The 15,722-nt window shown below is 43.1% G+C and overlaps 2 protein-coding genes across 2 annotated transcripts; one reads left to right on the plus strand and one right to left on the minus strand.

The window, feature by feature from the left end:
- The first annotated feature begins 769 nt into the window (after positions 1-769).
- LOC136309345 (ADP-ribosylation factor-like protein 2-binding protein) lies at positions 770-4,049 on the plus strand. The gene is made up of 4 exons (XM_066237522.1): positions 770-871; positions 2,714-2,780; positions 3,052-3,282; positions 3,688-4,049. The coding sequence occupies exons 1-4, from the start codon at positions 770-772 to the stop codon at positions 4,047-4,049; spliced, it is 762 nt and encodes a 253-aa protein (XP_066093619.1).
- A 6,877-nt stretch (positions 4,050-10,926) lies between these two features.
- Positions 10,927-14,226, minus strand: LOC136308172 (kelch repeat and BTB domain-containing protein 7). Its single transcript, XM_066235378.1, has one exon. The coding sequence runs from the start codon at positions 13,921-13,923 to the stop codon at positions 11,884-11,886; it is 2,040 nt and encodes a 679-aa protein (XP_066091475.1). The 5' UTR covers positions 13,924-14,226; the 3' UTR covers positions 10,927-11,883.
- Positions 14,227-15,722: the final 1,496 nt, after the last annotated feature.

Below are 15,722 nucleotides of genomic sequence, written 5' to 3' on the forward strand. Positions count from 1 at the left end.
TGATCCAGATCCTGTTGCTGCCTCTGCTGAGCCCAGGTGCCATTGTTAATATCACCTTAGGCTGGCTTTTATCTACTTTTGGCCTGCAGGATGTTTAAATGTTCAGGTTCCCCTGAGATCCACTTTCTACCTCCTTTATTGGTGGCTACTTCTTGAGTTCAGTACTCAGGGATTAGGTAAGGTGTTGGATGTGGCTTGTCCCTTAGCCTCAGGTGTTATTTTATCCAGCCTTCTTTTTTCTTTTATTTTACTATTTTAGCCCTCAGAACGGTGTGGCCAAAGGAGTCCAATGGGTGTGGCCTCTGTGTCCTGAGGTGTGGTCTGTTCGCAAGCCCACCACCACTGCTGCCACTGCCTTGGATGTTGGTGAACTGGCGTTGCCGGCACTGGCCCGCGGCTGTGATCACTGCAGCTTCCACCTCACCTCCCTGGGTGGGGCTGCAGGCACACGCCTGGCCCCCCCCCCCGCTATGGCCGGCCCCTGGCCTCCGCCCTGCACCTGCAGGCAAGACTGCGTTTGCATGCCCAGTGCAAGCCTTGTTAGCACTGGTCTCCATCCCTTCCCTGTGGGCAGGAGTGTGCTCATGCACTGGGACCACAAGCCTCAGCTGGTGGTCCAGCTTTTGCCTCACCCCCTGCAGTTGGGACTTTGCTAGTGAGCTGATGCAGCAAGCCTCTGCCAACTCCCTGGCTTCTGCCTTGCTCCCGTAGGCAGGACTGCATTCACATGCCTGGGCCGCAGTTGCAGCCATTCTGGGCTTCTGCCCCCATGGACCGGTATATGCTCCTGCGTCCTGCTGTTGCCCAACCTCCGGTGAGCGCTCAGCAGTGTGGGAGTGGCAATGTCGCTCAGACCTCAGCACTCAACATTGTATCCCTGAAGCCACCCTGCTTCTAAGCGACTCTTTGCTCTGACTGCAGCAGGATTGCTTTCGTTTTGCTGGTGACCTGCATCCCTTTGCTGGTATTGCTGGTTCTAGGAAAAATATTCACTTTAGATTTGGGGAGTGACTCAGCCCAGTATTTAGGGTGGCTGTCTCTCAAAGTGTTTCTCCCTGTGCCTCCTAGATTACACTCTCTTCCTGCTACTCCAGTCATCTCAGCTCTCCCCATCCCCAAGAGCCCTGGGTGAGTGGTTGTGAAAGAGGTTTTATGCACGGTCCCTTTAAGACAAACCTGGGGTATGAAAAATCTGTCTCTTTCTCGCAAACACTATCCTGACTTGTTTTACAGCTAAATACTGTCCATAAGCGTCTTCAGGCTGGGGCTTCGGTCCTGGGGCCCAAGACACTCCCCTCTCTGGGAACTCTCCCTCCACCCCCCACCATGCAAGTCCCTCTAGGCAGCTGCTCACTCCCATGTGCTGGGCAGCCCTCTCCATGTTTGCGCTTTTCCTACCAGTCTCAGTGTTGGCTTCTTTGGTGATCTTTGGTCATAGATTTCTTGGTTTAGCCCAAAGTTGGTTTTTCCAGATGATTATTTTTAAAATTAAGTTGTAATCCACTTTGGTTCTGGGAGGTAGAAGTTGGAACATCCACCTACTCCATTGCCATCTTGCCACTCTGTTTGTTTTTTTTTTTTTAAGTTTCAGTCTCCTTGGTGAAGTTCTCTTTTGTTCATTAATTTGTTTTTGAGTTCGTTAAATTGCCTATCAGTGTTTTCTTGGATCTCACTGAGGTTCTTTTAGAACTTCAATTTTGAATTCTATGTCATTTAACTCCAAAGTTTCCATGTAATTGAGATTTTTTTAAAATTTTATTTTATTTTATTTATTCATTTTAGAGAGGAGAGAGAGAGAGAGAGGAGAGAGACAGAGAGAGAGAAGGGGGGAGGAGCTGGAAGCATCAACTCCCATATGTGCCTTGACCAGGCAAGCCCAGGGTTTCGAACCAGTGACCTTAGCATTTCCAGGTCAATGCTTTATCCACTGTGCCACCACAGGTCAGGCATTTTTTTTTTAATTTACTCATTTTTAGAGAGGAGAGGGAGAGACAGAGAGAGAGAGGAGAGACAGAGAGAGAGAAGGGGGGAGGAGCTGGAAGCATCAACTCCCATATGTGCCTTGACCAGGCAAGTCCAGGGTTTCGAACCGGCGACCTCAGCATTTCCAGGTCGACGCTTTATCCACTGCGCCACCACAGGTCAGGCGAGATTTTTTTTTAATGGAGATTTTTCATTATCTATTTGAACTATATTTCTCTCTTGTGTTTCCATGATGTATGATTTCTTCTTCCTTAATGGCATTTGAGAGTTGTGTTATTAAGAACCCTAACAAGAAGCAATTTTTTCCCCACTAGTTGTTACTTTACTACAAGTTTTGGCTCTGTGAAATTCTTTGCACAGACTTCCTCTATGGTAGTGATGTAGGCAGGGCCGCAGTCACCTTGGTGGGTAGGGTGTTGTAGAGGCTGCTTTGTAGCTGGCTTTACAGTTTTAGCTGTGGCGGTTTCTGGTTTCCGGTCATTCTTCCCCACATCTCGGAGACCAGGAGGATCAGATGCAGAGCACTTTCACTTCTCAGCAGAGAGAGTAGCCCCAAAGAGTCAGCTGTATGGGGCCTGCCACTGCCCTCTTCCTACTGTGTGGGGAAAGAAGTGGGATCTGGAATGCTGGGGGTGGGCACCTTTGTTTTCCCTGACACTGCACAGAGCATGCTAGAGTGCTGGCAATGGCTGTGGCGAATGCACAGTGCCATGTGGCCTAATCTTCGTAGGTGAAGTACCCACTGATGGAGCTTGCTGAGTACTTTGCGCTCAGCATGCACCACTGGAGTGGGTGCTGTAAGGTGAGCACTGCCTGCACAGGTTGATCGCAAGCCAAGTAATGTGGGCAGTCCTTGTTAACCCAGCATCTGATTGTGCCTGCCTTAATTCAGCTTCTTCCTCCCTGCCCCCAATCTCTCTGCCTCTCCGGCTCAGAATAAAACTCTATCTTCCTGATGGCTGTTGTGTTCGCTGTTGTCATTTATGTATTGGACAATCTAAGAAATAAAAAGAAGTCAGTGCCCATGACTAAATAGTCAAGTATTAAATATTTTAAAAATTCTTTCAGCACACCAGTTGAAAATCGCTGTCCTAGAGGAAAAGAGCTTTATAATACTGTCTTCCTCCTTTGCCTCTGACACAGAATTTTATTACGTGGTTGGATTTTTAGAAGACATTATCATGGATGACGAGTTCCAGTTATTACATGGAAATTTCATGGACAAGTACTATAAGAAGTTTAAAGACCGAGAAGAGAATAAAGTCACTTACACACCTATTTTAAATGAATATATATACACACACACACACACACACACACACGCGTGCACACACATATATATATACTAGTGAGAGAGAGAAAGAGGGGGGGGACAAAGAGAAAGGCAGAGAGATGAGAAGCATCAACTTATAGTTATGGCACTTTAGTTGTTCATTGATTGCTTCTCATATGTGCTTTGTCCTTGAGGCTCAGCTGAAGCCAGTGACCTTAGCACTCAAGCCAGCGACCATGAGGTCATGTCCATGATCCCATGCTCAAGCCAGCAACCCCACGCTCAAGCTGGTGAGTCTGCGCTCAAGCCACATGAATCTGTATTGAAGCTGGAGACCTCAGGCTTTCGAAGGTTGAGTCCACAGCTTCCCAGGCCAGTGCTCTATCTATTGCGCCTTTGCCTGGTCAGACTAGGATAAATATTTTTTTTTTCTGTAGAAAGGTATATTGAAGAACAGCTGTGGGTGTCAATTGCTGGAGTTAACATGGGAGCCTTCACAACTTTTCAGCACCATAAAGATGAAGTGGTTGGTGACATATTTGACATGCTGCTCAAGTTTATCAATTGTCTGGCCTTTAAAGAAATGTTTCTGGACTACAGAGCAGAAAAAGGCTGGGGAATGGCCTTAAGCAGTGGTTTGGTGGTGACTTCATTGTGCAAATCATCCTCCACGTCAGTTTCCAAGAACAACCTGCATCACCAGGTCCCACCACCAGACAATGAGATTATTCTGGACATTGCTGACCCAGTATATTGGGAGAGGCTTCAACTAATGAATAAATCTTGGAAATAAATCTTGGAACAACTGCCTCTATTCTGCAAATCTTCATTAACATTATGTATTGATGGGTGAATAAATAAAATTACCCAACCCTTCTGGGACCTATTTCTCCAGAAAAACCTGTTAAGTAACCCTGGTACTCCTCCCCAAGTAGACACCTTTTTCAGGAGCTTCTGGAGTAAGTCCACATCCAGCATTCCAGCTTGAGGAGAGGGCTGTCCCCAGCATATATGCTGGTGTGTCAGTACCCACCATCAGCAGCTCTCTTTGTCCCAGCAGGCTTTGCACAAATCTTCTAATGCACTCACAGCTTCTTTCATGCATCAAAGTTTCAGTCCTCCAGCCTCAATGGGGTTTTTACTGTTTGGGAATATTTATCTAAGGTGTTAATCAAGCCAGCATCCTGTGTTGAGATTTCTGGAGCTCTTATTGTCACAGCTAGTCTTGGCTATAGGTATCAACCTCTTTTACCTAAGAAGTACATGTGAAAATTAATTCCTAGATTTACATTTGCAGAGCCTGTACCTCTGTCTTCTGCTTGTCCTGATGTTGTTCCACTGTTTCTAGAACTCTTCTATGCTTTTTCAAAAAAATATTTTTATTTTTATTTATTTATTGTTAAGTGAGAGGAGGGAAGATAGTGAGACAGACTTTCATATGCACCCTGACTAGGGTCCACCTGGCAATCCGTCTGGGGCCGATGCTCAAATTAACCGAGATATTTTTTTTTTAATTTTTTTTTTTTTTTACAGGGACAGAGAGAGAGTCAGATAGAGGGATAGACAGGAACGGAGAGAGATGAGAAGCATCAATCATTAGTTTTTCGTTGCGACACTGTAGTTCATTGATTGCTTTCTCATATGTGCCATGACCATGGGCCTTCAGCAGACTGAGTAACCCCCGCTCGAGCCAGTGACCTTGGGTCCATGGTAGTGAGCTTTTTTTTGCTCAAGCCAGATGAGTCCGCGCTCAAGCTGGCAGCCCCAGGGTCTCGAACCTGGGTCCTTCCGCATCCCAGTCCGATGCTCTATCCACTGCGCCACCGCCTGGTCAGGCTAACCGAGATATTTTTAACACCTGAGGCTGACACTAGGACCAACTGAGCTATCCTGGGGTGACACTCAAACCAACTGAGCCACTGGCTTTGAGAAGGGAAAAGGGAGAGAAGGGAGAGAGGAAGAGGAAGAAAAAAGGATGGTCACTTCTCTTCTGTGCCCAGAGCAGAAATTGAACACAGGTTGTCCATATGCTGGGCCAAAGCTCTATCCATTGTGCAAGCTAGCCAGGGCCAAATATTTTTTAGAAAATTTTATTTATTGATTCTAGAGACAGGGGGAGAGAAACATTTATTTGTTGTTCTATTTATTTATGCATTCATTGGTTGATTCTTGTTTGTGTCCTGACTGGAGATCAAACCCCCAGCCTCGCATATCAGGACAGCACTCTAACTAATTGAGCTACCTGGCCAATATTTATATAGATAAATACTCAGGCTAACCTAAGTGGATATAATATTGGAACTTCCACAACTGTCCACTTAAAGATCAAAGTATTATATGCTGTTGTATTTTGTTAGTGGTATGAAAGCAAAATGCTTTCTAAGTTGGAGTTCAATTTTACTGGGCACCAGTAATGTGTTCTTTATGCTGGAAGTAGACTAAAGGTATCCTTTTCTCCTTATAGCATGTTAAGTGGGCAGATTTGCTTAAAACCCTTTCTATAGAAATGCGTTTGTTAGGTTTTACTGCTGGGGTAGGGATTCTGCAATTCTTTCTTCCGTCAAAATCTTCCTACTAAGACAATGTTCTACAGGGCTAGCTCAGCAGGAATAGGAGACAGCAAAGAACTTACTGCTCATGTCTGCTTTGATTTAGTACCTCAGCTTAGTACAGAGATTTTCAACTAGTGTGACACAAGAATTTTTAACATTCAATTCCTGACTAGTCAGGAGCACTCCCTCTTTTCTCTTGTTTCTTAAATTTAAAAAAACAGACAAAGATGACAACAGCCAATACAACAGCCATCTTGTGAATGAATCAAAATTATACCTATTTTTTGTCAGGTCGGCAAAAAATATTTTTTGGTGTGCTGCAGAATTTTAGTAATTAGTTTGTGTGCCACGCGATGACAAAGGTCGAAAATCACTGGCTTAGCACAATGTTTGACAAACATGACTGACCAGAAAACATGAATGTCACATCTCTAGAAAAAACACAAAACAAAACATAGTAGTTCAATTCCCAATGAGTACCTTAAGATTTCTTTTTTAAGTAAAAATAAAAATCTGTACTGACTTTTCAATTGGTTGTTCTGGTTTAAGGGATGAGCTATGTGTGTTCTGTACTGATGTAGTAACAGATGTGGCGCTTATTAAATACTTTTTTGTACCATGAGAAAATTTAAAGAAAGAGAGATAGTTTATAAACAGCTAAAATTGCTTTGGAGGTGAGAATATAAAAAGTTCATCCCACTGGAGTGGCGCAGTGGATAGTGTGACCTGGAATGCTGAGATTCCAACTTCTCACTCTCTTTCTTCCCTCTTTCTCTCCCCCTTCCTGTCTCTTTTTTTTTATTTTTTTTTATTTTTATTTTTCTGAAGCTGGAAACAGGGAGAGACAGTCAGACAGACTTCCGCATGCGCCCGACCAGGATCCACCCAGCACGCCCACCAGGGGCGATGCTCTGCCCACCAGGGGCGACGCTCTGCCCCTCCGGGGCGTCACTTTGTTGCGACCAGAGCCACTCTAGCGCCTGGGGCAGAGGCCAAGGAGCCATCCCCAGCGCCCGGGCCATCTTTGCTCCAATGGAGCCTTGGCTGCGGGAGGGGAAGAGAGAGACAGAGAGGAAGGAGGGGGGTGGAGAAGTAAATGGGCGCTTCTCCTATGTGCCCTGGCTGGGAATCGAACCCGGGTCCCCCGCACGCCAGGCCGACGCTCTACCACTGAGCCAACCGGCCAGGGCCCCTTCCTGTCTCTCTTGCAAAATTAATTTTTTGTGGTGACTACTCAGAGTAGAATGATTTCTGAGAAAATGTCTCCAAAAAATGGAGGGAATGGTATGCAACAATACCTATTTCCTACACTGTGTATTGGATCATGTTTAGTCCACAAAGTTAAAGAAATGAGAAACAGGAGCTGATAAAATAGAACTGGGTGACCAAATGGACCAGCGGCAGAGAGGGCACAAAACCTATTGCCTATCTGGTTATCTAAGACTTGGTAGCTTCTGTGTAGTTATTTTTCTTCATTAAAAAACAACTGGCTTGTATACATTTTACCATCTCGGTGGTTGTAAATTTGGCTTATCAATTAATTCTCTTAAGATTGGAAGTCACATTTTCTATAAATAATTTTGCCTCCTAATACTTCCTACTTGTTTTATCATATTTGCTATAATAAACAGTCTTTAAAGATGTAATGATGAAAAGGTCTTGAAATTTTAAAAAGACTACGGGAGACGTCCAGGGGCCAGGACCTTAGTTAGAGACCTTGCAGTGAAATGATTTGTTTTAGGGGAAAGTCACAAAATGACTTTTACTATATAGGTCTGTGCCAATACAGTAGCCACAGAAAGCTATTAAAAAGAATGTAAATTATCTCAATACAGTATTGATTGTTGAAAAGGTATTATTTTGGATAGACTGGATTAAATAAGTTTATTTATTTATTTATTTTTTCATTTTTCTGAAGCTGGAAACAGGGAGAGTCAGACAGACTCCCGCATGCGCCCGACCGGGATCCACCTGGCACGCCCACCAGGGGCGATGCTCTGCCCATCCTGGGCGTCGCCATGTTGCGACCAGAGCCACTCTAGCGCCTGAGGCAGAGGCCACAGAGCCATCCCCAGCGCCCGGGCCATCTTTGCTCCAATGGAGCCTTGGCTGTGGGAGGGGAAGAGAGAGACAGAGAGGAAAGCGCGGCGGAGGGGTGGAGAAGCAAATGGGTGATTCTCCCGTGTGCCGTGGCTGGGAATCGAACCCGGGTCCTCCGCACGCTAGGCCGACGCTCTACCGCTGAGCCAACCGGCCAGGACAAGTTTATTTTTTGTTAGACACACACACACACACACACACACACACACAGATAGGCTGAGACAGACAGGGATAGACAGGAAGGAAGAGAGAAATGAGAAGCATCAACTCATAGTTGCAGCACTTTTAGTTATTCACTGACTACTTTCTCATATATGCTTGACTGGGGGCTCCAGCTGAGCCAGTGACACCTTGCTCAAGCCCGTGCACCTTGGGCGCTTCGGCTCAAGCCTGTGACCTTGGGGTCATGTCTATGATCCCACAGTGAAGCCGGAAACCCCGTGCTCAAGCTAGATGAGGCCACGCTTAAGCTGGTGACCTCGGGACTTTTTACCAGGGTCTTCAATATCCCAGGTCGACGCTTTATTGACTGCACCACTACCTGGTCAGTTGACATTAAAACAAACATGATTAAATAATTTTTGTTTATACCCTGGCCAGGTAGCTCAGTTGGTTACAGCATCGTCCCAATGTGACAGGGTTAGATCCCCAGACAGGGCACACACAAGAATCAACCAATGAATGCATAAATCAGTGGAACAAGAAATCGATGTTTCTGTCTCTAAAATCAATTGGAAAAAAACCCAACTTGCCATATATGGGCCCTGGCTGGATAGCCTAGTGGATAGAGCATGGTCCTGGTGCCCAGGTCGCAGGTTCTCTTCTCAGTCAGGGCACACATAGAAGCAAACAATGAGTGCACAATTAAGTGGAACAATGACCTGATGCTTCTCTGTCTCTCTCCTCCTCCCCTTACAATCTCTGCCAAATCAGCGGGAAAATGTTTTTGTAATGCCAATAATGCTTTACTAGCTAAGGCAAAAAATAGTTTTAGTTTATAACTCATTCATTGTGTTTTATATATTTTTCTCACTTTAGCACAAACTGGTAAAAATAACATCAGGCAAACACTGGTCCCTTGTTTAATGAGCAGTGAGTAGCACACTAGAACTTAAGTTTAATCCTAAACTCAAATCAAGCAGATTATTTGCAAATTAGTCTTTTATCCTTTTGAAAACACCAGAGACACTAATTGTTTGAATTTTTTAAATACTGAAATAATTTGTCTTCTCTAAGGTTTTCAGACTAGAGGCATTAGGTACAAAAAAGTAATTAAGGTCATTCTAAGTATTGCAAATAGTAGTCTCGAAAATGACAGTAAATCGAGCATTTGTTTTAAAATGTGCCAATTAATTGTAAACCTGAACTAAAGGTGCTTTCCTGCCAGGAAGGGATTTCAACACTGCTAGTTATGTCACGCAACAAGTAAGCATTTCACATATTTAACAGAAACACTAAATTAAGAGATCAGATGGCCTGGGTTCTAGTGTCAGTTTTATTTGTAACCATGTACAGATCACATATTTTTAAAATAATGATTGACATGTATTCCCTAGTTCACAAACATAATCACAAAACCAAAATAGTTCCCAAGAAAACCTCTTTGTAAACCAAGATGTTACAACTAATTAGCTTATACTTAACCTACAACGTTGAAAATGTCCATTTAGAGTCTGTCTTCTATCCTTTGGTTGCACACCTTAGTTCTGCAGATGGATAATCGAGTTGCGATCAGAATTGTCCTATTTCAACATTACAAAACAAAAAACTATCAACAAGAAGTATGAAAAGAAGTTGGCCATAAAAACAAAACAAAACAGTATAAATAGCTTTCTATGTTAAGAGCAGTGCTTATACCATCCCTGTTATTAATGAAACAAAGGTTAGCTTTAGGCCTCTACAGCATGTTTGCTTTATTTCACAATAAATAATGTTAACCAGGAATGTCTTTAGGACTCTTCAAATGGCCAATCCACTTGGCAAGAAAACAACATTTGTGCGTTGTTTTGTGTTAATCCTTTTTTCTCTCTCTCTCTTTCATTCAAAATTCAATTCCAAATCCAAGAGCACACTGCTCAGTACTCTGCAAGGGTGTAAGAAATGTTACCATTTGGTCACTAGAGAATAAATAGAGAAAAGGAATTAGCATGTTATTAAACAAAGATTCAAGATAATTCTAAGTGGGTATATAAAAATTTACGGACCATAAGTATCTGTATATGTACACCATTAACCATGTATAGGTATTATGAAAATCATATGTATTTATAGATCCTCTTCAAAGGCAAGCACCTATATGTTCTTATATTTATTTAATAATGTCAATTTTGTGCAATTTTACTTCTATTTGTGGACTTCCCCTTACATTATAGTGATATAAAAAAATAAAAAACAAAAAAATAGACTGGAGCGTTGGTTCACAGAGAAATACAAACATACAAATAATCTAATAAAATAACCATGTATACCACTGCTTAAGGAAAAATTTGAGAGGAAATACGCTTCTGCTATTGGTCCCAAATGCTATCATCACTTATGTTCTTTAATTGTCAACATTTAATACAAAAATATCTTCAAGCTGATAATTATTTATAGTATTGATAACTTACAAAACAATATTTCAACACTACACAAAACAGTTCTATGCACAGCTTAAAGTTTTAAAGTTCTCTGCTGGACCTTGATTTTATAGTTGATGGACACAGCTACTACTGATCTCAATAAAATACTGCTTTTAGATTATATATATTTTTAAAACCAGTATTACCTCACAGAACAGTAAAGAATAAATTACTTCCTGCTGAAGACTCCTCTAAGACAAACACCAAAACTATACAGGCAAAGTATTTTAAAACATATACACTTTTTAAGACAAGGCATGACCAATGGATAAAATTTACATTACCCAATGATTTGTCTAGAGAAAACAGAACTGTTTCTCTGATTCAGTGAAGCATGTATCAGGCTATAAATAAAAAATATGAACTTACAAATCACTTTTTTCTTTTGGTTTAGAAGGGTGTTTAAATAATTGGTGATACTACTAGAATGGATATTTTTTAAGATAGAGAAATGGACACATTTAGCAAAAATACAATTTGTATTTCAAAGTTAGAAGCTGAATTTCTTTTAAAACCATTGGATTTATTCATTTTTAGAGAGGAGAGAGAGAGGGAGAGAGAGAGACAGAGAGGGAGAGAGAAGAGAGAGAGACAGAGAGAGAGAAGGGGGGAGAAGCTGGAAGCATCAACTTCCATATGTGCCCTGACCAGGCAAGCACAGGGTTTTGAACCGGCGACCTCAGCATTTCCAGGTCGACACTTTATCCACTGCACCACCACTAGTCAGGCTGGATCCTGATTTTTTAAACTTTCTGTGAGTGCTTCCATTCTGCGCTACATCGAAATGAAATCACTTATGTTCAATTTTTTTCCTTTGTAAAAGGGAAGATAACCAAATCAAATTTTAACATACTGTATTAACTTAAAATACTACAGGCTACTTTAAAATATTTTCATTATTCTGAAGGAAAATATAAACTTCAAAATCCTACCAACAGTTTCTAGTCCAATTTTCTATTTTAAAAGTTAAAAAGAAAAATTTCTTGCAGCACTAAATAGAATAAAAAAATTAACAGAAGATTATATTGGATAACCACAATATAAACAATGCAACTAACCAATTCAATCCACTGGTACAATGAATATTTAAACAATGAAAAAACCATCAAGCATTCTAATTAATTATATAGTTGATATTTTGCGTATTTTAACCTTGACTTTTAACATAGTAAATTATTATATAGGTTGATTTCATGGACTGTTTAAATTGTGTAACATTAGTAATTCAAACAGCCTTTCTAAATCAAACCTGTGGTCCTAATCAAGTGTTTGTTTTTTTCTCTCCAGAAAAGACAAGAGTATTCTTTAAAGATATATGACATAGCAGTAGAAACATCTTAGTGTTTCCAAATATTTACAAAGAACCCTGATCTTGCGCATTTCGTTGAGGTGCAACCTGCACCCAGACTTCACCATCAGAAAAAGAGCTTGAACTTCCTGACTCAGAGTCCAGCTCACTGAATCCATCTAAGTCCCAATCATTACTAGACTCACTCCGTGCATCATCTTCTTCAGTGATGAAACTCTGACCAGGTTCAAGGCAAGAAGGATAAACACGAGCACAGAGGCAAATAAAGCCAGAGTCAAACTGCAAAAGACCCAACACGGTACCTATATTAATCCACTGGTCTTCCCTAGTATCATATTCATACACAGTCACCCGGTTTTTTTTCCATTGTGGGGTGGTAGAAGTGATGAGAAGCAACTTTTGGTCGTGACTGACAATTTGGTAGTTGTGGATTTCTGAGAACAAGGGAATATTACTAATTCTCCGCCATTCTCCCCTGGCTGGGTTATAGACCTTCATGACCGGGATGTCACAGATACAATAGATCTCATTGTTGAAGACACAGGCTTCCTGAAAGTCACTACGTTTAAGAGAAGCACAGTTCAACCACATATTGTGGCTGGGATCATAGCAGAGCATGCGCTTACTGTTCACAGCATAAAGGTAGTTCTGAACAACTATGAGTTCAAAGGAATAGAAGGAATGGGGTACTGGAGCCACCAGTGCCCACTGATTCCTCTGAACACTGTAGCATTCCACCTCCTTCAATTTAATTCCAGTAATAGGGTCTCGCCCACCCAAGATGTAAATGTAGCCATTGAGGTACGCCACATCCATGCCCTCACGACAGAGCAAGCGATCTGCAAGTTGCTGCCAACTATTCTGGGCTGGTTTATACACCCAGAGGTGTTTCCTGGGCTGGGCAGCTAGGTAAATGTCATGGTCTGGAGAGACACAGACAGCTGAGGAGGTGATAGTCTTAGTGTGAGCCAAACTAGCCAAAGGTGATGGCATTGTGTAAATGTCCCCCGAGTATGGGTCATAGCAGAGAAAGGGATCTCTGGGATGTCCAAAGAAGATCACCATCTCCTTGGCACACATACCCAGCCTCTGGGGTGGATTTTCGGTAAAGGATACAACGGAGCTGCCGCTGCTACTGTCTGCCTTCGGCACCAGAGACTTGTACAACATGTCGCCATATCGCACCTGCAGAGCCCCTTCAATAGTGTCGAGACAGTACTTCTTCACAATGGGCTTAGTCAACAGCCCTTCCAGGTAATCACGATCTTCATCAGTGAAAAGTGCCCAGCGGACACACTTGAAGACTTCTGCTGCACTGGAACCCCGCTCCTTGGGGGCCGCCTCCAACCACTGCACAGCCACATGACACACAGTCCGCTCACTCTCGGTGTCGAGACTATCCAGGCGCAGAACAGCCTGCAGCTGGGCCAGGGTCAGATCGGCCAGAGACTCCTCCTGAACTGAACCCATCCGGCTGAGCTGTTTGAAGTTGTGCGCTATAAAGGACTGGGCCTGTGATCGCAGCTTGTTATGGTCGAAGGCATCGGCGAACTTGAGGATGGCGGTGCAGTTGGTCAGGTCAAGGCGGCGGGCTAAGAAGGAGGCACAGGCTTCCCGCACATACTCGAGCTGTAGCATGTCAGAGGCTGCATAAAGACGCTGCACATTGGCCTCACTCAGGGACACGCGACCCGTGTAGCAGTATTCGACCAACACCTCGAAGGACTCGGCATCCACATCGTGCATGGTCACATTCGCCTGCTGGCTCTCGTACATGCCGCCGGTGAACATGCTCTTGAAGTAGGGACAAGCGGCGGCCAGCACGTTACGGTTGCAGGAAAAAAGGCGGCCTGTGCCAGGCCCACTGCCAGGCGTCACCACCTCGATGGTCACATCACAGAGCAGCCGGGAGTCATAGAAGGACTTGAGCTGTGCCAGCAGGGCGGCAGAATGGGCCGCGTCCTTCAGCTCTTCCGGGCCCGTGAAAAAAGCCGAAACAGAGGGTTTGGAAATCCTCTTGGGCCGCCTCCCACCACGGGGACTGCCGAGGCGGCGAGAGCGGGGACCGTCTTCCCGGGACTGCATGGTGCAGATGGCGCGGGTGCTGGGGCCAGATACGTTGCTGGGCTGGGCTCTGCTGCTCCTCTCTCTGCTCTCGCTGGCTGGCGCAAAGATAACTGCGCCCGCCCTGAGAACGGGGCAGCACCTACGCAGCTTAGCCTTAGGCAGCGGGCCGCCTCCCTTTTATAGCGTAGAGTGTGCTTGACTCACCGCTCAGAGTTCCACGCCCTGTCTCCGCCTCAGCTCGCACCCACTGAACCCGCGGCGGACCGAGAGCACCTCTGCCGCAGCTGCCGCTGCCGCAGCCGCGCTGGCAGAACCGGTAAAAGGTCCTAAACTGCGACTCCCAGGCTGCCTTTCGTGCCCCGAGGCATGCCGGGGCCCTCCAGACGCACCGGCATAGGCTGACGGGTTGAGGCCGCTTTGCATGTTGGGAGTAGTAGTTTGAATATTATCGCGAGGTTTCCTATGTTGGCCTCCTTTAGGAAGGGATTAATTCTGGATTTGCTCGTTTAAAGCTTTGGTTTTGAAATCAAGAATTGAATCACTGTTCTAGTATTCATCAATTATATGATTTCTGAGAACTTTTCTCTCATTGTAAAATAGTGCTAATATTTTTCATAGAATTGTGTTTGGATGGAATGAGGTAAGTTGCTTAGGATTTAGGAAGCTTCAATAAATGTTTGTTGATTAGAGCAGTAATTAATTGTGCTTACACCGGCTTAGTATATAAAAGTTTAATCATTGTTAGCTTTCCTTTTAGAATTTATGAAAAGTAAGATACCCCCAATTTGAAACCATGAGCAATTTCTTTCTGCAAAGGAAATACCCTGTTTTTATGTTGCCTCTTTTGAAAGATTGTGAAAGATACTACAGTAGTTTAAATACTAAACGATATGCATAGGTACATTAAGGTGTTTCAGACAACAATGTGGTCCTAGAGACCAGTCTTTATAGATGGCCTCAAATATACAAATCATTAATAGAAATATGTAGATGGGCTAGTATCTCACCAGATCAAAACTTCATTAGGTATGTAGCAAGATTGTTTTCATAGCCTTTTAATATGAGTGTTTTCAAGTTGTGTAATACTAGTCCTTTTCCTTTCTACAGATCAGGTGAAGATTCTGAAATTGTTTTTATTAAGTTTTAAATTAAAATATTTTTCCAACAGACCTCATATCATACAAAAGCACAAGATGCCCGTAGCTCGGTATTCATACATGTCCTGACATTTCTTAAATTTATATAGTGGAGTCGATGCTTAGAAAGTACGTTAATATTGTCTGTTAGTTGAATTTCAAAATCAAGTGCTTAGAGACTTTTGTTGTTAGGGAATCGTTATTTAAAAGTCAGACTGCTCCTGCTGCTAGTTTGCCATGTGTTCCCATTGCCTAATGAAACTTTTAGTATTACACAAATAGGTAGATAACACATAGCAGGAGAATAACTCTCAAATTGTTTTTTCTCTCTTTCCCTATTAGCTGAAGTAAATCTACTGGAAATACTTTAAGAAAGAGACATTAAGCTAAGTGGGTCTCTGGGTTCAATATCTCGTCTGTACTTCTATTGGGTATCTCTTAGAGATACAAGAAAGAATTGTCATTAGTGACACTGATAGCTTTGTCACCTGCACAAAACACCAGCTGAGGAAAAAGCAATTAAAAAATTTTATATCGGTAAAATATATCTAACATAAAAATTACCATTTTAACGTTCCCTCTTGGAGGAACTCTGGCACCTTTCCGGTTTCCCCATACCCCTAGAATGGATAAACTTAAGAAGATTAACAATTCCAAATGTTGGTGATGCTAGGGAGCCAC

Source organism: Saccopteryx bilineata, chromosome 6 (genome assembly GCF_036850765.1).
Source record: "Saccopteryx bilineata isolate mSacBil1 chromosome 6, mSacBil1_pri_phased_curated, whole genome shotgun sequence".
NCBI lineage: Eukaryota > Metazoa > Chordata > Mammalia > Chiroptera > Emballonuridae > Saccopteryx > Saccopteryx bilineata.

Coding starts and splice junctions, on each gene's coding strand:
- LOC136309345 (XM_066237522.1), top strand. CDS start 770: ATGGACCGGTATATGCTCCTGCGTCCTGCTGTTGCCCAACCTCCGGTG. Junction 872..2,713: donor AGACCTCAGCACTCAACATT/GTATCCCTGAAG, acceptor TAATCTTCGTAG/GTGAAGTACCCACTGATGGA. Junction 2,781..3,051: donor GCACCACTGGAGTGGGTGCT/GTAAGGTGAGCA, acceptor AAATTCTTTCAG/CACACCAGTTGAAAATCGCT.
- LOC136308172 (XM_066235378.1), bottom strand. CDS start 13,923: ATGCAGTCCCGGGAAGACGGTCCCCGCTCTCGCCGCCTCGGCAGTCCC.